Here is a 26,336-nt window from a genome sequence, read left to right as displayed (position 1 = left end):
AAATTTCAACAAAAGGCCAATACTTGGAGCAAACTTCCCCTATTAATGGTAGGTCGAACTAACTTAATTAAAATGGTGTTAATGCCCCAATTATTATATATCCTTCATAATTCACCGGTTTGGATCCCCATGAGAATATTTTATAAATTTCAGGCACTGTTTCGGGAATTGATCTGGAAAAAAGGGGTGGCCAGAATCAGTTTGGATACACTTCAAAGGCCCAAAGATCAGAGGGGACTAGCCGCACCTAATCCATGGATATATTTTCTAGCTTCTCAAATGCAACAGCTCTGGTTAATCCAGGGGAACCTAGATAAACTGATACGTCTACTCTCACACAATCTGCCAATTACCTCCTTTCTAGAAACAGGAACCTCGGGGTGGGATGCTAGGCGACACCTCCCGACCCTAACACTTATGGGGAAAACGTGGCAGAAAATCAAATTGTTGTTGGGAATAAAAGGCTTTACCCAGTTTACCCCGTTGTGGCATAATGTGGGCCTTCCAGAGATCCATAAATTGAAAGGATTCGGAATATGGGAAAAATTGGGAATAACTAATGTGGCGCAAATATTAGAAGGGGAAATATTTAAATCGTTCCAACAGAAAAAAGAAGAATATTGTATTCCACAAACTAGTTTTTACTTTTATCTCCAATTGAGGCATGCATGGTTTGTACAACCGCGACATATGCAAAGTAAAATCCAACATCATCTACTGTTTAACACATTATTATGCCATAGAGGTGGGAAGGGATTGATTTCCAGAATTTAAGGGATACTTATGCAGCAATTTCAGTGGGACAGACCCTTAAATGTTAAGGAGAGGTGGGAACGCGACATTGGTACTATAACCTCGGAAGAATGGGAAGATGTGGTGGGGAGCGTTCCGATACTATCTACATGTGAGGCACATAGACTTTCACAGTTGTACTTATTACATAGGGTATATAGAACCCCCAAATTTCTACAGCGCATTGGGGTAAGGAATGACAGTATGTGTCCGAAATGTGGAGAGGAAGGAGCAGATCTTATGCATATGATGTGGACGTGTAGGAGGGTCGCTGTATTCTGGAATGAGTGTGTGCAATACATTAATGATGTGTTTGAGTGTAATTTACCCCTATATCCTAAAGTGTGTGTATTAGGCCTTGTAGAAATAATAGGATGTGAAGAGGATGAAATAATAGCTGTTAAGAGGACTCTATACCAGGTCAGAAAGCTTATAGCTGCACATTGGTTGGATCCCTCCCCTCTCAGGCTCCAGGAATTTTTGGATAGAATGCGTCTTTTATTGAGATTAGAAGAGGGAGTGTACAAAAAGCGGAAGGCTATACGTAAATTTGATAAAATCTGGGGTAAATGGAATATGTTTCATGGTTATCATATTATGTCTATTTTAAATATCACTTGAGTTTGAAATGTTGTGGTCTCTCATGTTCTGTATAACTAATTACTGATTATCAGATATTAAGCTCTGTACCCATGGATCAAATTATTAATGCTTTAACAGTCGGATAAGCTATATGATGGTATACGGTTTGTAACAAAAATTTGCTTTTGCCATATGGTTCTTGGGGCTGTTATGGGTGGGGGGAAGGGGAACGGGTGGGTCTTGAGAGGCACTGCTAGTTTAGTGATGCCTCACTGTTGTTTATGTATAATGTTATAAAAAGTTTTTTAATAAAAAATATCTGATTTAAAAAAAAAGAGTTATTGTGTGTTCTCAGTGGAGCTACATGGGACTACAGGTAACATCACAGATAATAGAAGGCTGGTAAAGTTTTCTGTGTAGCATACGTCTAGCTGACAGAAGACACGAATATATGCAGTGTGGTACATAGTGACCATAGGAGCTACCACACGGACGTGCAATATGTAATAGATTTATCAACACAAAAAAAGGGAAAGTGTAAGTTACTACTTTTCTTTTTTTTTGCATAAAGGTCTTGAGAAAATTAGAGCAAACCCTTCAATTTTTCTTTGTTGTAGTTTTCTCCGTTTTCCCAACATACATTATATAGTCTCAATCTCTGAAGACATTGACTAACTGTAAACATAAGTGGGCACATTGAGTGCCAAATTACGCATGCCTACTTTATGCATCATTATAGTGGACTTATGCACTTTCAATGGTGCACAGGGGTTGTCAAGGGCACTCTGACTGGTCTACAGCTACGTAGCGAGTGGTGATCCACTGTGGTTTCTGATATCTTTCTAGCATAGTAAACATTAACTTTTTTAGCAATTTTGTTGAATGTGAGCAGACAGGCTTACAGGGGTTTTCCCACGAACAAAGTTAATTTTAATGTTGATTTTTACAACAGATCTTGGAATAATAATAAAGTTCCACAACTGAATGTGTTTAAATTTGTGGTATGATCAGACACAGCCATTACACAGTACACAGCAGGAGCACATTTTTAAGATTATCTTAGCACAAAAAACCCTTTAACCCCTTTCTGACATTGTGTGTAATAATACATCCCTGTGCCCTGGGCCTCATGGATCAGGTACATATTACGACGCGGCGATCGCGCCCGCACACATGCCGTTACAGTCACAAGGCCCCTTTAATCAAGAGAATGCCAAGAGTGTGCAAAGCAGTCATCAAAGCAAAAGGTGGCTACTTTGAAGAACCTAGAATATAAGACATATTTTCAGTTGTTTCACACTTTTTTGTTAAGTATATAATTACACATGCAGCCAATCTCCCTACGGCGGGAGATGAGCCAATGAGTGGTGCCGCGCGCATTGGCGGAGGATTTGAATCCCGCGCGGCACCGCTCATTGGCTCAACTGGCGGGCGGCTCAGCCAATGAGAGGTGCCGCGCGGCTTTGGTGGGGAATTTTAATCCCGCGTCGCTCAAAGCCACGCGGGAGATGAGCCAATGAGCGGTGCCGCGCAGCTTTGGCGAGGGATTCAATGAGAAAAACTTTTTAGAATTTATCAAATGACTGCAATGAAACAAAGAGTAAAAAATTTAAAGGGGTCTGAATACTTTCCGTACCCACTGTATATATAGTGAAAAAAAACAAAAACAATAAAAGTTCACATATTTGGTATCGCCGTGTCCGGAATGACCTGACCTATAAGCTGTCCCACTAGTTAACCCTTTTAGAGAACACCGTAAAAAAAGCAAAAAACAGTCCTTTATCATCATACTGCTGAACAAAAAGTGGAATAAAACGCGATCAAAAAGACTAGTAAATTAATATGGTACCACTGAAAACGTCATCTTGTCCCGCAAAAAACAAGCCGCCATACAGCTCCATAAGCTGAAAAATAAAAAAAGTTATAGCTCTCAGAATAAAACGATGCAAAAAATTTTTATTTTTTCTAGAAAATAGTTTTTATTGTGTAAAAGCGTCAAAACATTAAAAAAGAGATATAAATGTAGTATAACTGTAAACGTACTGACCAGAAAAATAAAGTCGCCTTATCAATTTTACCACACATGGAACGGCACAAAAAAAACAACAATTCCTAAATTGTTGGGTTTTTGTTTATTCTGCCTCCCAAAAATCAGAATAGAAAACGATTAAAAAATATCACGCACCTGAAAATGGTTCCAATAAAAATGTCAACTTGTCCCGCAAAAAACAAGCCCTTATATGTCTCTGTGGGCTGAAATATGGAAAAATTATAGCTCTCAAAATATGGCGATGTAAAAACTAGTCTTTGCAACAAAAAAAAAACATGTATTTTAGTGTGTTTAGATGCCAAACACAAAAACCCCAATATAAATCTGGTATCGCTGTAATCGCACCGACCTGAAGAATAAAGTCGTCTAATCACTTATACCCCATGAGGAACGGCGTAAAAAATAAATAAAACCAATTCTTCACCTGCTGCTGATCTGTTCATTCTGCTTCCCAAAGATTGCAGCAAGGCTCAGCTCACATTTATCCTGCGCTCTGCGCTGAGCGCTTACATCAGGGTTTCCGTGTAAATCTCTGAAATAGGTGATTCAGACGGAACTCCCGGCGGAATACTCCCTGTAATGAGGCAGATGGAGGCACCGTGGACGGCGTCTGACCTGTGATCCCACAGTGTCTGTCTTTTTATTAGGCATGCATCAAAGTGCCATCGGCCACAGTTTTGTGATCCTCTGAAAAAAAGAACACAGCTAAACAGAGGCCAGATGGAGTCCAGAGTAAGGCCGGTTTTACACGTCCTGATATTTCCGGTACCGGAAAAAACAGTACCGGAGATATCCGTGTGCACCTGTGTGGCATACTTGAGCTGCATCAGGAGCATACATACCGGCGCCTGGTACAGTTAGCGCTGTTCCCAAGCGAAGGGTGCTGAATGCTGCCTTCATCATTGTCCCCTGCGATCAAAGCGAGCAAGGGACAATGTTGAGAGTAGTATTCTGCTCCTGCTGTGTCCTGGTGTAAAAATAAAAATAAAATAAAAAAAATCCCTATACTTACCAGTTCGAAGATGTCCCCTGCTGTAACCCACCTGACTGCTCACGCAGAGGAGCATGACTCGCTCCAGCAAGCAGGCCCCGGAGCTGCGCTCAGCAAGCGGTGTCCTGTCACTCACTGAGCTCAGCGCAGCTCTGTGGCTTGCTCGCTGCAGTGAGTCATTCTCCCCGGCTCCTCTGCGTGAGCGGTCAGGTGGATTACAGCGGGGGACATCTTCGGACAGGTAAGTATAAGGATTTTTTTATTTTATTTTTACACTAGGACAGAGCAGGGGACCATGATGAGGGGAGCGTTCCGCACCTGGCGCTTGGGAACAGCACTAACTGCACATTGATGTAGGTGGATGTCATCCAATGTGAGTGTGGGGCGTTTTGTGGCCAGTGCAGCGCGAAAATTGAACATGTCAACGTATTTTGCCCATGGACACACGGTTCGTGTAAACACACTGACATGTGCACAGACCCATTCATTTGAATGGGTCTGCGTGTGTGCCTCCAGAACGTGTAGAAACTGTCACCATACATACCGGACACACTGACATGTGACAGAGGCCTAACTCTGCTGCCTCATTATAGTGAATGGATCCCTCAGGGGTTAATCTGAATTAAGTAGGAGCTGTGTATATGGAGTCAGCATATTATTCAAGGAAAATCAGCACTCCAGGAGGCAGATAGCACTCCGTCCCTTCGGAGTCTGGCTAAGCAGTACTGTACAGCCACATATGGGGTATTTCTACATTCAGCAAAAATTGTGTGACAAATTTTGGTGCCATCTTTACCCATTTCCCTGCGTGAAAATGTAAAATCTGAGGCTAAAACAAAACTTTGGTGGTAAAAATGTAATTATTCTTTCTTCACCGCCCGATTGTGTAAAGTTCTGTGAGGCATATGTGGCGTCAACATGCTCACTGCTCCCCTAGATGAATTCATTGAGAGGTATAGTTTGTAAAATGGGGTCTTTTTTGGGGGGAGGGGGGTTCTGCAGTTCTGGCACCTTATGGGCTCAGCCAATGTGACATGGCACCGTCAAACTAGCCCAGCAAAATATGAACTCCAATATGGCACTTCTTCCCGTCTGAGCTTTGCACTGTGCCTCAAAATAAGTTTTTGACCACATATGGGGCATCTGCGTGCTCAGGAGGAATTGCACAACAACTTTTGGCGTCCAATTTCTCCTGCTACCCTTGTGAAAATAAAAAAATTGGGGCTAATAGATCATTTTTATGGAGAAAAGTGATTTTTCTATTTTCATGGCTCTACGTTATAAACTTTTGTGAAACACTTGGGGGATCAAAGTGTTCACCTCACATCTAGATAAGTTCCTTAAGAGGTCTAATTTCCAAAATGGGGTCATTTGTGGGGTTTTTTCACAGTTTAGGCACACCAGGTGCTTCCCAAAAGTGACATGGCGTACGCTAATTATTCAAGCAAATTTTACATTCAAATAGTCAAATGGCGCTCCTTCCCTTCCAAGCCCTGCCGTGCGCCCAAACAGGGCATGAAAATTCAAAGTTTGAAAATTGCAAAATTTTCACCAAATATCTGATTTTTTCCCCTCCCCAAAAAACGCCAGTCATTTCAAATAAATTTTACCACTATCATGAAGCATAATATGTCACGAAAAAATAATCTCAGAATTAGTGGGATCCGTTGAAATGTTACAGTTATTACCTCAGAAAGTGACAGTGGCCAGAATTGTAAAAATTGGCTTGGTCATTAACGTGCAAACCACCCTCGGGGGTAAAGGAGTTAAGGGGCATTTGAAATGCAAGATAATGGTGAACCTATCGCCTATCTGTAAAAGTTTACCAATCAGAAATCATATTGTGTCCCCGATACGTCTTCCTACCTACATCACTGTGCTTTGGTCCCATAACTCTGTTACTAGCTTACAGGTTGTCCTTTCTTGGACCCTTTTTGTTTGTAACCACTTTATACTGGAATACCCCACAAAACTTGACATTTTGGAGCTACTCTGAAATCTTTGTCTAGCTACCACAATTTGGTTCTTGTCAAAGTTGCTCAGATCCTTATGTCTTGCCATTTTGTCTAGCTTCCAACTAATAAATGTCATATGTGAATAACATCTGTTATCAAGACACAATAAATGTAATTCACTTCACCTGTCAATGGTTTTAATCTGATTGTTGATTAGTACATATACACTATGATCAGCATTACCCCTGTTCTGAGCAACAAAAAAAAAAACTTTTCTAAAAAGGTGGGTGAGTGTTTCCAACAGAACATGACCCGTCTCTGCATAGGAAAAAATCCAGTGCTGAAATACTCCAGAACAAAGCCTCATCCGAGTGCAACAGAAGATATTCATGATGAAGAGGAAGTCATTCATAGCTCCGAGTACCCTAGAGCAGAGCGTGCAATGTAAAGTCCTGGTGTCAATGTGCAAAGTATCTGCAAACCATCTGGTCTGTGAATTAGAAGCACCTGCCTGTTCGCCTGCCAAAGAGCAGTAAGTCATTTGTCTCGGAGCTACAATCAGGTGCTGTAATACAAACACATAAAACCACAAAGACTTGCTCAGCTAAATAGCCAATAATAAAATAACAAAAAAACAATAAAAACAAATGTCGACACAGAATATTAGAGAGGACCAAAGCACGCTAACCACGCGTGGTCCAGAATGGGTTAACAAGAAATAAACTACTGAATGTTGCGGTTTGGGGGGAAAGAAAAAGAGCCTTGATTTAAGACCTGCCCGCGGATTACAAACAAAAAGGAGAAGGAAAATAAACAATTGCCAAGGATTTAAAGAGGAGGGAAACATGGCAAACTTTTTTGTTTGTGCCAAAGTCAACACTGTTGATCTGAGGAGTAACATGCACAATTTGTTATGTTAATGCTGGGGCTGTTTATCATTCCTTCTCGTTTTATCCTCATACCGGCGGAGATGTCGCTTGTTGAGTGACCTTGCAGTGGGTTCCCTCAATCTGTGATGTTTTGACAAATGAAGTATAAACTGCAGATGGTCAACTCCTTGCATGGTGAACAGGTTAAGAGCGCAGCCGTGTCAGAGATGAAGCAGAGTAGGTTCCTTGCTGGTGCACTGCGCAGCCATCATCATATCACTTCCACCTCCACTTGTCAGCAGCTCATAATTGGATCTCTCAAGAAGCCGTCACTTGGCTTAGCTCAATAACAAAATGTGCAGAAATAAAATCAAGCAAGCTGCAGAAAGTAGCAGGTGCTGGACAAGGTAAAAATATTCCAGAAGCTTAACTATCCAATTGCTAGCTTTGAATATACTTCACTGGAACTGTTAGGTGATGGCAAAACCAATTATTTAATGTTATAGAGTTACAGAATGTATTATGCCCCAGAGCTGCAATCAGAATTCTGCAGAGCTAAACTCCGTAATCCCTGCAGGCTGACGGCTCAGAAGTGATTTGTATTCCGGGAAGTGTAAAATGTGCATATAACGGAATACTTGTACTCCAACAGTTCAGGTTTTGCTCAAGTATTATTTTATCTTCCAATTACAAATAAAAACACTGCATGTGCTCGTATTATTTTTTTCTTTTATTAAGGTTTCGGGACAGCTCCCCTTATTATAGCGAGCGGAAGCCACCCTGTAAACTGAATATGCTGCTTATTTTAACCACTGCACAGTTTCTGAATCATGAAGCAGTAAAAAGTAAAAAAGGACTGAACATCTGTCGTTTTTACATTGCTGTGCATCATGTTCAATTTTGTGGCACTTTTCAGGCAGCTTCCAAGTGAGTGTCGTGTGCACTCAGTCTTAGGACTCATGCAGAAGAAAGTATAAATTGGATAAGTGATATCCGATTTTTATTCGGACCGCACACAAACAGCACACTGAGCAATGTTATTCAATAGGACTGTAGAGTTGAACAATTTTTCTACCAGTCTGACTGACTGTGAGAGAAAAAAATGCACTACTTTCTTCCGAGTCTTGGATGAGAGTCACCCATTCAAGTCTGTGGGTGCATTAAAAAAAAAATAATAATAATAATAATAATAATAATCAGATCCCACACAGAACATCCGAGTGGCATCTGATTTTTACCGATACATTTATTATAAACCTAGGAAACTATTTGATCACGTAAACTTTCTAATGCAGTTGTATGGATCGCAAATGGATGTCACATGAGGTGTAAAAATGGACACACAGATGGCACATGAATGAAAATCATCCGAGTTTTCAGGATGAAACTCAGACAATTTTTCATATATTCATCTGCAGGGTGAGGTGAGGTCACAAGTGGCGGCAAGCAACATGCAACCAAAATATCAGCCAATTGTCACACAATTTTTGTTTCACAATCATGCAGCAATTGGCCTGCAAGGGGTGGAAGACGTTTCGACTATGTATCCATTCCTGTAGGAATTGCAACCATTTTTCTACAAACCCTCTTCAATTTGGTGGCTCAACAGTAATTGGACAAATTAACTTTACTATAAATAAAATGTTCAATACTTTGTGGAGAATCCTTTGCAGGCAATCACTGCCTGAAGTTTGGAAGCCATGGATGTCATCAAACGCTGGGTTTCCTCCTTTGTGATACTTTGCTAGACCTTTACTGCAGCTGACTTCAGTTGTTGCTTGTTGGGGGGTTTTCAGCCTTAAGTTTTGTCTTAAGCATGTGAAATGCTGCTTAATGTGGTTGAGATCGGGTGACTGAATTGGCCAATGAAGAATGTTCCATTTCTTTGCCTTAAAAAACTCCTAGGTTGCTTTCGTAGTATGTTTTGGATCAAGGTCCAACTGTACTGTTAAGTGCCGCCCAATCAACCTTGCTACATTTGGTTGAATCTGAGCAGAAAGTATAGCCCTGTACACTTCAGAATTCATCCAGCTGCTTCTATCTTCAGTCACATCATCAATAAAAACTAGTGACCCCATGCCACTGGAAGCCACGCAAGCCCATTTCATTACAATGCCTCCACCATATTTTACAGAGGATCTGGTGTGCTTTGGATCATGAGCTGTTGCAAGCCTTCTCCATACTTTCTTCTTCCCATCATTCTAGTAAAGGTTGATCTTAGCTTCCTCTGTCCAAAGAATGCTGTTCCAGAAGTAGGCTGCTTATCGAGATGTTTTATTGGCAAAGTCTAAATCTGGCCTTTCTATTTTTAAAGCCAATTAATGGTCTGCAACTTGTGGTGAACCCTCTGTATTTGATTTCATGAAGTCTTCTCTTTATGGTAGACTCAGATACTAAAACACCTGCTTCCGGGAGAGTGTGCTTCACTTGGGTGGATGTTGCGAAGGGGTTTTTCTTCACCATGGAAAGGATTCGGCAATCATCCACCACTTTTGTCTTCCGTGGACGTCCAGGCCTTTTTGAGTTCTCAAGCTCACCAGTGCGCTTTTTTTTTTTTTTTTTCAGATTGTACCAAACTGATGATTTGGCCAAATTCCATTTTTGCTTTTTTGCTAGCTCTGATGGATTTCTTTTTTTTTTTTCAGCCTAATGATGGTCTCTTTTTCTTCCATTGAGAGCATCTATGGCATGTTATGGGTTCACAGGAACAGCTTCCAAATGCAGATGCCACACTTGGAATCAGCTCCAGACCTTTTACCTGCATAATTGATGATGGCTTAATGAGAAAATAGCCCATTAGAGAGCTTTTAAGATAATTAATTTTGGTCCTTTTAAAAAGAGACAGCTACATTTTAAAGAGTTGTAATTCCTAAACCCTTACTCCAATTAAGATGTGAATTCTTTTAACCCCTTTAAAGCCCAAGAAGTACTAATACATACTTGCGCCTGATTGTCACAGCTGACACCTGGTGCTATGTGCTGGGAGCGATGGCAAGGGGAGGTGATCGTGATACTCACCTCTCCAAAAAAAAAAAAAACAATAAAAGTACACATATTTGGTATCGCAGCATCCGGAACGACCTGACCTATAAAACTGTCCCACTACTTAACCCCTTTAGTGAACACGGTAAAAAAAAATAAGTAAAAAAAACAAAGCAAAAAACAATGCTTTATCATCATACCACCAAACAAAAAATGGAAAAACACACGATCAAAAAGACGAATATAAATAAAAATGGTACCGCTGAAAACGTCATCTTGTCCCGCAAAAAACAAGCAGCCATACAGCTCCATCAGCCGAAAAATAAAAAAGTAATAGCTCTCAGAATAAAGCGATGCAAAAAAATAATTTTTTCTATAAAACAGCTTTTATTGTGTAAAGGTGGCAAAACATAGAAAAACTATATAAGTGTGGTACTGCTGTAAACATACTGACTTGAATACTAAAGCTACCTTATCAATTTTACCACACGCGGAACAGAATAAAATAATTTAAAAAAAAAAACAATTCCTGAATTGTTGGTTTTTGTTTATTCTGCCTCCCAAAAATCGGAATAGAAAGCGATCAAAAAATGCCACGTGACTGAAAATGGCACCAATAAAAACGTCAACTCATCTTGAAAAAACCAAGCCATTACATGACTGTTGGCCAAAATATAGAAAAATTATAGCTCTCAAAATATGGCGATGCAAAAACTAGATTTTACAAAAAAATGCATCTTGTAGTGTGTGACAGCTGTCAATCATAAAAACCCGATATGATTCTGGTATCGCTGTAATCGCACCGACCCGAAGAATAAAGTCATCTAATCACTTATACCGCACGAGGAACGGCGTAAAAAATAAACTCTAGGGTTTGGGTTAGGGTTGGGCTAGGGTTACGGTTGGGCTACTTTTCAAAAGTAAAAAAAAAGAAAAAAGATGACGATATGGCGACTAGTGTTGAGTGCAAGTGTTCGCTACTTGAGTTTGCATCGGGTACTCAGGTATGCACCATGTATCGCGGGTGCTCAAGTGACCAGCTCGAGTCTCCGCCCCATATGCTTCACAGCCAAAAAAACCTTGTGGGGATTGCCTGCCATGCACGAGCGATCCCCGCATATTTTTTTTTGGGTGTCTAATAACCGTAAAACATGTGGGCGGGGACTCGAGCAGGTCACTCTGGTGGTCAGAATTGTAAAAATTGGCCTGGTCATTAACGTGCAAACCACCTTGGGGGGTAAAGGGGATAAATTAAAGCTGAGAGTCTACAATTTAAGTCCAAATTGATTATATAACTAACTATATCTTTAATATATTTTGGTAAACAGTTAAAATGCCAAGATTTATGACGCTGTCCAAATATTTCTGGACCTAACAGTAGAACACAGAAGGTCTCACTGTGCTTTTTTTTTTCTCATGGACCTCTTTGACTTGTATTTGTGAATTTGATCCACGATTCAGGTGAAAAGCATATCTAGGTCTTTCTTTTTTGTTAGTTTTCATATTTCACAGCTAGTTGGTCTGCAAAAAATACACAAAGATATGAACAGTCCCATAGACTAAAATGGAGAAATGTTCGGTCCGTGAAAAACCGTAAAAGAAAAAAAAATGGAGATCTAAATAATTTAGCATTTAGAATTATTAAATTGAATTTTCAGTGCAATCATATAATGTAAATTCAGACAGGTCAAATTTAGAAAAGTTGGTAGGGTCAGAATGAATAATGTGAATGTTAAGCATAATACACTACTCATGAAGAAATGTAAAACACAGTCTGAACACTTGCAGCCAAAAAACAATACTATTAAAAGAAAATGTCCCCTGCCCAACTTGTAGCCTTCTAAGCTCTCTCACCTCAAACTCCTTCACCTTTTCCATTGTTATCAAGCGGCGAGACGTGTGGCTGGAAAGCATCTGTTCACAGTTACTAATAAGTTTCAGGCACGGGTGCCGGGGTACAACCTCGTCTGTATATCTAAAAGAAAGAAAGCAGAGCTGGGAGCTTCAGCAACGAACCATAAAAAATTTGCTTTTCAAGAGCATTTCACATTCAAATAACGAATGTTCAATTGTGCATTGTTAACAATTAGGAAGAGTTACTACTATTTAGCCAAAGAGAACTCTAAAAGACAAAAACACAGATTGCAGGTCTTTCGGTTGCAGAGTGTAACTACATTTGCACTGCAAGGTAATCGTGAATGTGTGTTAAAAAGGCTCATTTCACAATGCCGTGTAAACAAGCTGATGATCACCCTATGCGCAGCACAAAAGATCAACGTTCTTAGCGGTGCATCATCCTCCGTAAACAGGACTGGCACTGCCAAAAACAATGGCAGCCTATGAACACTCAGCGATCTACAGTGGGTACGGAAAGTATTCAGACCCCTTTAAATTTTTCACTCTTTGTTTCATTGCAGCCATTTGGTAACATTTTGAAAAGTTCATTTTTTTCTCATTAAAGTACACTCTGCACCCCATCTGGACTGAAAAAAAACAAAATGTAGACATTTTTGCAAATTTATTAAAAAAGAAAAACTGAAATATCACATGGTCATAAGTATTCAGACCCTTTGCTCAGTATTGAGTAGAAGCACCCTTTTGAGATAGTACAGCCATGAGTCTTCTTGGGAATGATGCAACAATTTTTTCACGCCTGGATTTGGGGATCCTCTGCCATTCTTCCTTGCAGATCATCTCCAGCTCCGTCAGGTTGGATGGTGAACGTTGGTGGACAGCCATTTTGAGGTCTCTCCAGAGATGCTCAATTGGATTTAGGTCAGGGCTCTGGCTGGGCCAGTCAAGAATGGTCACAGAGTTGCTCTGAAGCCACTCCTTTGTTATTTTAGCTCTGTGCTTAGGGTCATTGTCTTGTTGGAAGGGGAACCTTCGGCCAAGTCTGAGGTCCAGAGCACTCTGGAACAGGTTTTCATCCAGGATCTCTCTGAACTTGGCCGCAATCAAGTTTCCTTCAATTGCAACCAGTTGTCCTGTCCCTGCAGCTGAAAAACACCCCCATAGCATGACGCTGCCACCACCATGTTTCACTGTTGGGATTGTATTGGGCAGGTGATGGGCAGAACCTGTTTTTCTCCACACATACCGCTTAGAATTATCACCAAAAAGTTCTATCTTCGTCTCATCAGACCAGAGAATCCTATTTCTCATAGTCTGGGAGTCCTTCATGTGTTTTTGAGCAAACTCTATGTGGGCTTTCATATGTCTTGCACTAAGGAAAGGCTTCCGTCGGGCCACTCTGCCATAAAGTGCCACTACTGCAACTCTGGTTATCAGCCACAGTGATCTTGGGGTTCTTCTTTACCTCTCTCACCAAGGCTTTTCTCCCACAATTGCTCAGTTTGGCTGGACGGCCAGGTTTACGAAGATTTTTGGTGTTCCCAAACTTCTTCCATTTAAGGATTATGGGGGCCACTGTGCTCTTAGGAACCTTGAGTACTGCAGAAATTCTTTTGTAACCTTGGCCAGATCTGTGCCTTGCCACAATTCTGTCTCTGCGCTCCTTGGGCAGTTCCTTTGAGCTCATGATTCTCATTTGGTCTGACATGCAGTGTGAGCTGTGAGGTCTTATATAGACAGGTGTGTGCCTTTCCAAATCAAGTCCTATCAGATTAATTAAACACAGCTAGACTCCAATGAAGGAGTAGAACCATCTCAAGGAGGATCACAAGGAAATGGACAGCATGTGACTTAAATATGAGTGTCTAAGCAAAGGATCTGAATACTTATGACCATGTGATATTTCAGTTTTTCTTTTTTAATAAATTTGCAAAAATTTCTACATTTCTGTATTTTTCAGTCAAGATGAGGTGCAGAGTGTACATTAATGAGAAAAAAAATGAACTTTTTATTACTTACTAAATGGCTGCAATGAAACAAAGAGTGACAAATTTAAAGGGGTCTGAATACTTTCCATACCCACTGTATATTGGATCACTCCAATGCATCGTTTACTTTGGTCTGCTTGTGTAAACAGGCATTTAACCAACCTTTAGTATAGGTTTACACACAGTTTAATATGAATTTAGGCAACCACAAGAAAACACCACCATAACACATCTCACTGTTCTTGTTTTGAAAAAAAAAAAAGGAAAAATGGTACACATCAGTAAAAGGCCAATTCCACGCATCCGTGTTTCGCAGACCTAAAAATTAACCTTATATCTGCAAGTTCATAGGCGTTATCGGACCTGGCAGGTTCTCTTTAAACAAAGACAATTTTTGATACAATTTTTGGGCTGAAGCCAGAAGTGGCTCCAGAAGAAAGAAGTCCTTCCACTTTTATAGGGAGAAGTTAGGATAACAACACAATATTTTATATATAAGCATAGTATGTGTATATGCATAGTAATAATAGGTATATAAGCATCAAGTTTCAAGTGGGTATAAAAAGTAAAATTATTATATATAGATTTTCTTCAATTTGTAACAGGGTGTAAGAAATATTAGAATGTATAAAATTCCTTTCAATTGAGACAATTTTGGGTTCATCAGAAGCATCTGTAGATATGTCTTGTAGCAAATCATTAAAAATTGTCAAAAAAGTGCCAGAGTAACAGTAACTAAACATATGTATTAGTAGCCACGAAGGGTCATAAGGATTTGTCATACATGCAATATAACATGGAAACTATTCAGGAGCAGACATGGTGATATTTTCACTATCCTTTTTGTGTTAACTTTAAGATTTTTCTAAGAATGATCCCAATAGACCAATTCATTTCTTTTGAGTCTAAACACACAGAAATGCTTTGGATTTTTTTTCTTCTCAAGAAGTGAGATATTCTGTTTGTAAGATACGTCAGAAGCTGCCATGTCTGTGGCCATTCCTGTCTGCTCCTCGGACTTGTTCACTGCATGATCTGAGTATCCCTAATCCATGCTGATTCCTGACTCTCAGCAATAAACCAGAACAAGAACCTAATCTCTTTATCCAGGTCTGTCAAACAATATTAACTTTGAAAAGCTGTTGCAAATGAGTGTTTAGGTTCAAAATATGGGGAGAACTTCATGGAAAAAAATAAAACTACTGCCAAGTGTATAATTAATATAGCAAAGACAAGTCCTTTACATGTCTCCTGAATAGTGGCTTGCGATCCCTGTCCTATGTATGATCTTTAGTACACAAAAAAAGAAAACAATGACCCTAATAGGTGGTAGGTTATATGTATTCAATACATGTATTTACAATTTCAAGTAAGCTTTAAAAGCATCATTGTGGTACGCAGGGCTCTGGAGTCGGTGCCCATTTTGGCGGAGTCGGAGTTGGAGTCGGTATAAAACTGACCGACTCCGACAATATATAATAAATTGGGTACATTAGTTAAAAGCAGTTTGGGAGGAATAGTTTTTCATAACAATTTGGGAAAGATATGAAATGTCCTATAAATGTCTATCCTAATCCTGATCTAAAGGTCTAGACTTTTAGCTGAGAAAAATGAGTCCTACTGTAAATTTATCACTTAAACATGAGCCATGTATGAGGAAGTCAGAGTCGTGGAGTTGGAGTTGGTGTCATGGAAATTGAGGAGTCGAAGTCAAAGGTTTGGCTTACCGACTCCACAGCCCTGGTACGGCAGCTCAAAATGCCTTGTATAAATCAACAGTCCATCCACAAGCAGGTCTTAAATAAAGTGTACTTTGGCAATTTCATGAAACATGGCTTCAGCACTGGTTTCCCTATGATTAGCTGTTACCAGTGAGGTCAGCAGTACATGGAACCTGCAAGAAGAACAGGAATGGTCTTAATCTGGCAACAACTTAAAGGTGTTGTCTGGTCACACCAAAAGATAGGTCATCACTAGGAGACCATTGAGAGTCCAACACCAGGCACCACTACCAATCAGCTAGAACCAGCTCCGGCATCGGCCAGATGTAAATACAAGGAATGAAGCTGCAGAGTATAGCTTGAATACAGCTGCTGGGTACTGCAGAACAGCTTCTATTCAAAAGAATAGCTTATAAATATGGTATAATCGGATAATCCCTTTAAAGCAGGGGTCTCAAACTCTGCTAAGTGTATGGACCACACATAGAAAAAATGTGAATTTCAAGGGCCGCATTCTCTGCAGGATGATAAAAAAAATGTAATGATACCTTATTGTTTTTTTCTATACACCTTTTGGATCATTTTTTGAACATTTTTTTTTTTTTTTATTTTATTCTTTTAAATGGCATTCATTTTATGGGCTATGGTACAGTTTTTACAATTATTTCCTTTTGGTGTCTTTTCATTGGCCACATACTGTGATTTTGTTTCTGACAATTAACACCATATAGTAATTCTGACCAACTTCTTATAGTAATGTCCCTATTCTTGTCCCCATCCAAGTCCCCATCTTGTAGTAATGGCCCATGCTGGTCCCCAATTCTAGAACATTCAACTGAAAAGAATCACTGACTTTGTCAGCCCTCAGGACCAGGCCGCAATCATTACGGGGGCTCCAGTGCCTGCGGGCCGCATTAAGCAGCCTCAGGGGTCTCATGCGGCCCTCGTGTTTGAGACCCCTGCTTTAAAGGGTTTGTCCGGTCTTAAACTACAAGTTTGCAGTCACTATGTGACTGCATACTTGTGAATCCTCACATCGCGCACTGTGAGGATTCTCTGGTGCTGGTGCCTGGAACAGCAGTCATGTGACTGCAAGTATGCGATATGCATACTCCCGCCCACATTCCGAGTAGAGTCTGTTTCCGGCCTTGCTCAATACACTTGCATTGAGTGATGCCGCACCATCTAGTGCAGGGGTGGGCAATTAATTTTCCCAAGGGGCCACATGAAAAACTGCAACTGCTGTGGAGGGCTGAACCAGTCGGCTGAACTTAAAGGGGCGGTCCAAAACCAAAGGTGAACTTCATACTAAATGTCTATCTAATTGATGTAATAATCTAATCTCCTTTTGTAATATACGTCAATTAAAAAATTCCTAATGTACCCTCTCCAGTCTGATTTTTTTTTTTTTTTTTTTTTTTAACCTCCAATGGCATTTTTTTCTAATGCATTTTAGAAAACACACACAGGAAGTCATCAGGGGGCAGAGACTGCGGCCACTGCCACAGCCTCTGCACCCTCCCTGAAACAAAGCGTCATCAGTGACATCTGTTTCAGGGGCTGTGCTAGCCCCAGCTTTACTGATAATGTGTCTGTTGTGGGCATTAATACTTCAATAAAGAGGTTTGTTTTATCCTTTTCCAGCACCTTATCCAGTTTCTAGCGCCCCACTGACCACTTCAATTTGCACACTGTTCACTTTTCCCTTGGGAGTTGTGGCTGGAGGCTGCAGAGAACTGGATACAATTTCAGCTGCAGGACCTGTAGGACCTGCGATGATGTCATCACCCATGTGACCCCACCCAGAATCACATGATTGGAAGCTCCATCTACTAATCCAGAGGAGACACTGAAGACATTGTGGCAGCGCTATCAGCGCCAGTAGCTGTTTAACCTGGGTTGTGCGGTCAGCACAACCCACTCAGATGAGCAGACCACTGTATCTGCACGTATATTCTATTTCCATACAGGTTCAGACAAGCACTGCGCTTTTCCACCCCACCCCCTTTTTTTGTCTTTCTGTTGTAAATTCTGACACATACTCAGTATGAGCTCCCTGTGCTGTATTCCTTTGAATGCACAGTGACAGTGTGCTCCCTTGCTGGCTTTAAAGAAAAGTGATGAGCCAGCAAGAGAGTGCACTGTCAGTGGAAATTGTAAGGAGACAGCGCTGCGAGCAGGGACTAGTCCAGTCCTTGAAATAGAGGTCACTGATGAGGCTTCGTTTAAAAAGGTGGGGAAAGCAGCTGTGGCAGTGACCCCAGCCTTTGCCCCCAGATGACGTCCAGTGTGAGTATCCCAAAATGAACTGGAATTCTGAATGAACTGTCATTGGAGGTAAAACAAAAAATGGAGAAAAAAAAAACAAGCAGACATGAAGTTTGAGGGAAAATGATAATAATAATCTTTATTTATATAGCACCAACATATTCCGCAGCGCTTTACAATTCACAGATTGAAATCAAATAGTTTCCTATGCTAGTAATGGAAATGTATCAGTAATAATCGGATGCTATACAGATGATTCTTTTTTCTTTTGCGCATCCATAGACTTCAATAGACGAGTGTTATACGACATACAGATGGGACCAGTACATGCTGCGATCTTTTTCATACAGATACTTGGTCTGTATTAAGCTGTAATCTGAATAGCTCAATTGCAGAACATTGTTCCTAGCGCTGTCTATGTGAGGTCAGGTTTATTTTCCTTCAAGGACAGCACTTGGACCGAAAATACAGTTGTGTGAACGTAGCCTGATAATACGATATAAAGTATATCGTAACAAGCATTAGCAGTTGATCAAGCAATAAATAAATTAGGAGCACTGGAAAAAAAGTTGTTTGCCCACTGCTGTTCCACAGGCATAGATCCACATCACATGTGGGGCAGGAGGAGACAGGCTCCATATTGCAGTCTATGGAGTGGATGTGATAAACTACAGATCACAGCAGGGAGCACTGTGGGGGACTGGGGGTTACCTCTCCTGCTCAGGAAATACAATACAGCAGAATGATGTACAATACAAAGTTATATTGTGGGACCGTGTTAGCCAGAAAAATCGGTGTAAATACTTTTATGCCTAAAAATGACACAAGTATTCTCGGAGTGATCCCTTTATTGGCCAACCAGAAAAAAAAATGTTCTGGTTAGCCAATAAAGGCATCACTCCGAGAATACTTGTGTCATTTTTAGGCATAAAAGTATTTACATCAATACAGCAGAATAACACTTAAGCTCAGTGCAAAGGGGGAGGCAAGGGTTAACCTTCACAAATAGATGAGAAGGCAGCAGAGTATGTGGTGGGGCAGTAGAAGAGCAGTTTGGGGAGCACATAGAATATCCCCTCAGAAGGCGGCATCAAGAGGAGGTGAGGGGGCACTTCACTGTTGGAGATGCTGATACTTAGCTGCTCTCAGTGTAAGCTGCAGTCTGGATGTAGCACTGGTGCTGTGGGCTAATCAGCACAGCAGACACACGGTGTACTGAATAACAGCTAGGAGTTGGCATTTAATACACTAACAGGCTCCACTTTGAAGCTACTTGCCCATTATATGTGCAGCAGATAGGAGGAGCGCTGGGACTGCAACACCTGACTCCTGAACGCTCCTGCACAGAAGTCTGACCAGCTGTGCAGACAAGGAACTCAGCAGCCTCCACCAATGAGAAGGCACCACTCACAGGGGGCGGGGCTACAGTCAGAGTGACAATTGAGAGAAAAATCAGAATCGTACATCAGTCTCTCTCCTCCCCTCTGGCTGTGCCGATCAGAGGGCCGGATAGAAAAACAGTCAGAGGGCCGGAAGTGGCCCGCGGGCCGCAGTTTGCCCAGGCCTGATCTAGTGGGAATGTGTCCGGGAGTGTGCACATTGCATACTTGCGGTTACATGACCACCCGCTCCTGCGCCGGCACCAGAGAATCCTCACAGAGTGCAGCGCGCTAGATGTGAGGATTCACAAGTCTGCAGCCACATAGAGCGACTGCAGACTGGTAATTTAAGACTGGACAACCCCTTTAACAATTTCAAATGCTATGTATGGCATCCGCATCCGTGGGCGTGCTTAATAAATGTAGCACTGCTGAAGAATTCTCCAGTAAAAAGGTTATTGAATATATAGAGATCTTATGAAAAATGATGTAGATCTGCAGAGAACCTGTAGATGACACATTATAAGCACCAGCTGGGCGTTATCCATAAAACCGCTTTCCCGGAGCAATTAAATGAACCTCTTCTTTTATTTAAAGGGAATCTATTCATGCCCACCCAGACCGATTAGATGACCAAGTAGGAAATGAGAACATAAGTAATTTAGTACAGTACATGCTGTATTGCAGAGAGATCCATTTTAGAAGGGCTACATAAATGAGGACGAAAGTGCTTCCAGCTCTTGTCTCAGCCTAACCACACCCTCACTAGATGATTGACATGCTGCAGAGGTGTTAACTAATTGACCGTCACCCAGTGAAAAGCAGAGTCAGGAAGCATAAACTGGACCAAGATCGAACCACAATGCACGGTCTAGCCGGTGGCAATCCTGACCAGAGCGTGACAGCTGCATAGAAAGATAGAAAGATATGAAGCCGTCACGCTCGGGTCGGGAGAGTCACCCGCCAGTCCGTGCACAGCAGTCCGATTTATACGGCCGTCTGACTGCTCCCATAGGGCAAAACCGAGCTTAAAGCTGAAGCAGTAGAAGTGCTCTGTCCTGCCCAGAGAGCTTCCACTGCCTCATTTACAGCTGTTATGGAGAGGTTATGGATTAGATGAACAAAAATCTAATATCGTTGGATACCTGGTTGTATCCCCTGTGAGTAAATAATGAAGTAAAATATGCGGGAGAAGATGATGGCCCTTAAGGAAGATGGTACGTCGCTAGCATACCTGGAACATCACATTGCACAATGGAAATGAAATACTTCTATGCCATATCTACAATAATCTGATATCAACACCATCCTCCGATATATCTGTGATCAATGGACATACTTGCTTCTGTGGGTTCATGCGCCAGGATTTTTGGCCTTGGGAAACCACAAAAATTTAATATCAACCCAAATTATGGAGATATCAAGTTTTAATTGCGAGTTATGCCTGATTTCCTTTTCCCTCCCCATTCACATGAGGCTGGTTTGGCACATGGAAAAGTGGGACATTTAGTGGTTAGGTACCATCCATATTAAAAGATACTCATTGATGTGCTTGGATGGCCTTTTCGCTCTTTGATCAAAAACCGCTAACTAAGTACCTTACGTTTTTAACGTTTATAGCAATATTGAAGTTCATATATTCATTTATCGCAGTCTGCTGATGCATATATGTTTGTATTTTGGCGACAAAGGGTATTCGTTAACCTGTACCTTAATTCAATACTAAAAAGGTGTGCGGGCCCTATAGTTTTTCTTTGTTGTAATACATAATGGGGGGGGGGGGGGTGTTGTCCCATCCAGAGCTCAGCACCCTTATCCCCCCATCTTTCCCACACAAGGTTTTGATTGTGAGTTACACTTGGTTCTCAGTTCACTCATCATTCTGATGAGGCCTGGTTTGGCATATGGAGAGGTAGGACAATAGTGTTTAGGGACCATTCATATTAAATCACCACTACAGCGTTTCATTTTTCAGCGCTGCAGTGGTGCTTTAAAAGGTAAGTCCCCTCTGGCGTCTTCACCGTATTTTGGCGCCAGTCCGGTCTCGTGGCGCCATATTGTCACTGGCCGGAACTCAAGCAACGTCACAAGCTGTCAATGCAAGTCTATGAGAGCCAGGACGAGTCTCTAACCGATTTACATTGATTAGTGACCTCTGGCTCGCTCCACAAAATACTGTAGCAGCCGGCAGGTCATAAACTGCAGAAGATGGACCGGAGCGGCGGCGAAAACAGATGAAAACGCAGGAAGGGGAGTATCAGACAGGGGGCAGGGGACATGGATTTTAAGCTCCAATCAAGTGGTGAAATAAAAAAAGAAACGCTGGAGTAGTGCTTTAAAAGGGTACAACTTTAAGTTTTTAACATTTATAGCAATATTGGAGTTCGAGTATTCATTAATCGCAGTGTGCTGACGCACCGTGTATATAGGTCTTTAACCTGAGATTGTCTGATCGCTTACACTATATACTGCAGTACTAGATTATATTAGATTATATAAACTGGTCTTCCTTAGTTGCCCAAACATGACAGGCATAGGGGTCTTCAGCAGACTCTCCACTGTTAAGGCAACCCATTGGTTCACCAATGGGTATGTGGAATGGTGCTTCCCCCCAACCGGCAAGGTTTAAATGCAGTTGTCAAATAATAATAATAATTCACTGACTTTTTTTAATTAAAAAAAGCCTAATGAACTTACTATGAGGATGTAAGTGCCAATCTGGATGTTGGTCCCAGGGCGGAAAGACAGATATATCTGGACTTTCCAAAGGCATTTCAGAGCCATACCACAGCCTTGTATTGAATCTTCAAAAGCATAGACTAAGGGACAATGTATGCACATGGGTAAAAAAAACTGGTTAAGGGACAGGAAAAGTCGTTGTAAATGGTAAATCCCTAAATGGGCTAAAGTCAGCAGTGGTACATCCTATGTTGGGTCCCCGTGCATGATGCGGGCTCAGGAGCTGAGCCAGCATCAAACCCAGCAAATGAGGACTGTTACATGGCTAGCATCTGCCACTAACAGCAGTAAGCACAGGTGAGCTCTTCCCGCTGATATTAACCTCTTAGATCAACTATCACCCTTTAATAGCAGCATTTAAAGCACACAGTCCAGGAGTGCGCCGTTCCATGCGCCATTGCCTCACCCGTGATGTAATCGCAGGGTGCCGATGGATGGTTAAAGCAGTGGAGGCCTGCTGAAGACCCCCATGCCTGCCATGACAGACCTCCAGTGAAGATCAGCTTTCATAGGGGACCATGATTTTTACTATAAACTTTAATACTTTAGTGCTAGTACAACTGAAATTAAAAGCAAAAGGCACAAAGAGAGGAATAAAAAATCCCCCAAAATTCAAGAAATAACACAGCAAAAAAAGGCAGCAGTATTTACCTGAATACGTCTATGAATTAATCAGGCTGCAGAAAACCCATATAATAATAATAATAATAATAATAATAAATATGGCGGCAACACAGGTGCAAAATACTGATGAGACAATCACTCACAACCTACCAGTTCATGGAGGGGGTGATTGCTTAGCATTAGAATTGCACAAAAAAAAAGCTTGTATAGGGAGCTGGTCACACACAGGTAACGCACAGTGTCTGGCATACAGCCTATTAGTTACGCCCATACTATTAGATTAGGCGGGCTGCCCAGCACTATCTAAGTGCACCCCAAGAGGACAGACACCCTAGTTTACATAACTAACATTTATGGGCATGGCTGCACCCTGAATATAGATAACGTGCAAAAAATACATATAAAATATATAAGGTACTGGTTGATCTTTTGGCCAAGATATGCAAGCTCACAACCTGCGTCAATGGTCCTCACACTTGTCCTTACACTAAAATTAAAAGCAAAAGCCACAAAAAGAAGAATAAGAAATCCACCAAAAATTCAAGAATTAACATGGCAAAAAAGGGCATAATGGTAGTACCAAAATAAAAGTTTTCAAAAATATTAAAAAAAATTAACAAAATGAAAGTATGGGGTTTTTTTTAACAAATTTCAGATTTTTTTTTTTTGCACCACTTAAATACAAAGAAGCTATACACATTTAATATTGGAAATTTTACTGGGATGGAAGAATATAGGGAAGGGGTATAGGTAAAACCAAAATGCATGAACCAATCAACACTAAAAGAAGAAATATTGATTCATGATCCAGATAGTAATGACATATGTCAGTATTTAAAAAAATATATATATATATGCCAAACACCTGAATGTTTTGCCTGTTGGTTCTGGACCTACTTATCTTCAGGGGAAACAGTTTGATAATTAATGACATAAAATCATGACATAATTAATGACATAAAATCAACCTAATGACCATATTTTTTCGGAATATAAGACGCACTTTTTTTCCTCCAAAATTTTGGAGGAAAGTGGGGGGTGCGTCTTATAGTCCGATGTACATAAATATTGGGGCTGTGGGTGGTGGGGGATGTGGGGGAAGCGACAGCGGCTGAGTGAAGGGTGCCATACATACAGGATGAGGGGGTGCCAAGCTTACCAGGATGAGGGGGCCATACATACAGGGATGAAGGGTGCCATACATACCAGGAGCCGCGCTGGTATGGTGAATATTCATGGCCTTTAATAGCGGGCAAGCTGACCGCGAGCGAAGCAGGAGCCACACTGCAGATACAGTGTGCGTGCTATTAGGGAGAATGAACGGTCACTGCTCCCCAGGGGGGCCATACACACAGGGATGAAGAGTGCCATACATACCAGGAAGAGGGATGAAGGTGCCATACATACCAGGATGGGTGTGACAGGGGCCATACATAACAGGATTAAGGGTGTCATACATACCAGGAAGAGGGATGAGGGGTGCCATGCATACCAGGATGCCATGCATACCAGGATGCCAGGAAGGGGGATTGGGGTGCCATACATACCAGGATGGGGATGAGGGCCATGTATAACAGGAAGGAGGGGGCCATATATACCAGGAAGGGGGATATTAACAGAATTGGGGGACATTACCCCTATAAAAGTGTCAGCAGCAGAGTCCCTCCCCCCTTTACAGTGCATCAGGACCACATTTTTTGCTTAAATTTTTTTTTCTATTTTCCTCCTCTAAACCCTAGGTGCGTCTTATAGTTCGAAAAATCCGGTATCTCTGAAAAACAGTCAAGTATCTGGAAGTCTTTGCTGCCAACAGATATCTAATCTGAAATGCACATTAGATAGCTCTGGCAGCGGCTTATCTCACATAGAACAAATGGGTCGACTCTCGGAAATCCAATGTGCCAGATCCTTTTCTCCCCTAAGACCATCTGTCAGGGAAGAATCGGGAGACATCCATACACTTTAGAGTGTCAGCCGATCACCCTGTCAGCTGATTTTAGTTGTGTGTGTATGGGGGCTTTATAGAAAGGTACATTAAACCGGTATTGGAAATAGTTCCTCAACAGTACATCATGACATGCCAGCAGATCTGGCTGATAATTTCTTTATAAATGACATAAGCTATGGGTTAAAATCAATTATAATTTCAGATCCACTTTAAATATCAGCTGCTATGTCATTATAGTTACTTCAAAGGAGTTGTCCACTACTCGGATAACGCCTTCTCAATTATCATAGTTCGCCCATGGAAAACATCAACAGCTATCATAACCTGTCATGAACGTGCCGTTCCAGCAAATGTCGGTGCCTGCTGTCCTGGGACTTGTGTGACATTGTTGCGTCCTGCAAGCACTGCAGCCAATCAGCGGCGGCTTCCCTCTCACTTACTTCGGACATAACTGACATCCGGAAGACGGATAAAAGCAAAATGCTCTCCCCTTTTTCCAGCTGTTAGTTTTGTTCACAGTAAGTGAGAGGGAAGCAGCCGCTGATTGGCTGCAGGGCTCACGTGACATAATGTCACACAAACCCCGGGAGTGCAAGCGCTAACATTACATGAACGGCGCTTACCTGTTATTATTTTACGTGGGGGAACTACAGTGGTGGAGAAGTGGTCTTTGACATCTAATGTCAAATAAATGTAATGTAGCGCCTATGAACTAATCCAAAATGGTTTCCAAAATAAAGGGGCTCTGGGGCCAATAGATTGACATATGGAGTACCCTGCTTCTGTAAACCACTTAGATGCCATGATCACTATTGACCAGAGCATCTAATTGCTTAAATGACTCGAATCAGAGAAGTCTGATCTGATGGCATATGGGTGCAGCTCTTCTGCCATCATTTCCTTGCCTTCTCTTATCTTAACAGTACATGATAAATGGTAGAAATCAAAATAATGTGTTCAGGACTTGCCCTTACATAGTTTTAATAGATTATTTATAATGACCCCAAGTAAAAGAATGTATTTGTCAACGATGGAAAGAGTTTAGACGTAAAACACTGGGTGTTTGCCCATAACTTTACTTCATGTTCTATTTATTCTTCACACAGGAAGATGATCTTTTATTTATTTTCTGGAGAGAACGTGTGTTTGTCAGCTCATACTGCAGGATTTGTTTGTGTAGCCTCATTACGATGTAAACGGATAATGGTACATTTAAGGTGATCAAAGATTTAGGATAAAAGGAAAACCTGGTGTTGACACGACTACAACAGTTAATTTCAACACTGAGAAGATGCTCAAGAGAGCAGCCTCGCAGTTGTGATCCTAGTGATACATGGAAAGATAACTAGTTCTGTGAGATGTCTCCATTCGTCAAAATCATCTATATATTTCTTGGTTGTGTTCGTTTTTGGGCAAGTTCCAAAGCTTACAATATAGCTGCCATTATAATTCTAATGTATATAATACATCTTTTATGGAATCCCGTCAGTACGGTGGATGACTAAGGCCAGGTTCACACTAGTGTTCAGAGGTCCAATTTCCTTTTTATGCAGTAAATAAATCCATCACATGATGAACACTATTGAGCCCAAAG

At 41.3% G+C, this 26,336-nt stretch overlaps 1 protein-coding gene across 1 annotated transcript in view; it reads right to left on the bottom strand.

Moving 5' to 3' along the window:
• TRMT11 (tRNA methyltransferase 11 homolog) overlaps positions 1–26,336 on the bottom strand; it is a 70,933-nt gene that overhangs the window by 10,715 nt on the left and 33,882 nt on the right. The window contains exon 12 of the mRNA XM_073676028.1: positions 12,076–12,196. Coding sequence (XP_073532129.1) covers positions 12,076–12,196 — 121 coding nt within the window. The remainder of the gene's footprint in view (positions 1–12,075; positions 12,197–26,336) is intronic.

This window comes from Phyllobates terribilis, unplaced genomic scaffold (genome assembly GCF_046119375.1).
Source record: "Phyllobates terribilis strain yellow unplaced genomic scaffold, ASM4611937v1 Scaffold_3__8_contigs__length_932513732, whole genome shotgun sequence".
NCBI lineage: Eukaryota > Metazoa > Chordata > Amphibia > Anura > Dendrobatidae > Phyllobates > Phyllobates terribilis.
This window is presented reverse-complemented; position numbering and strand designations above follow the sequence as displayed.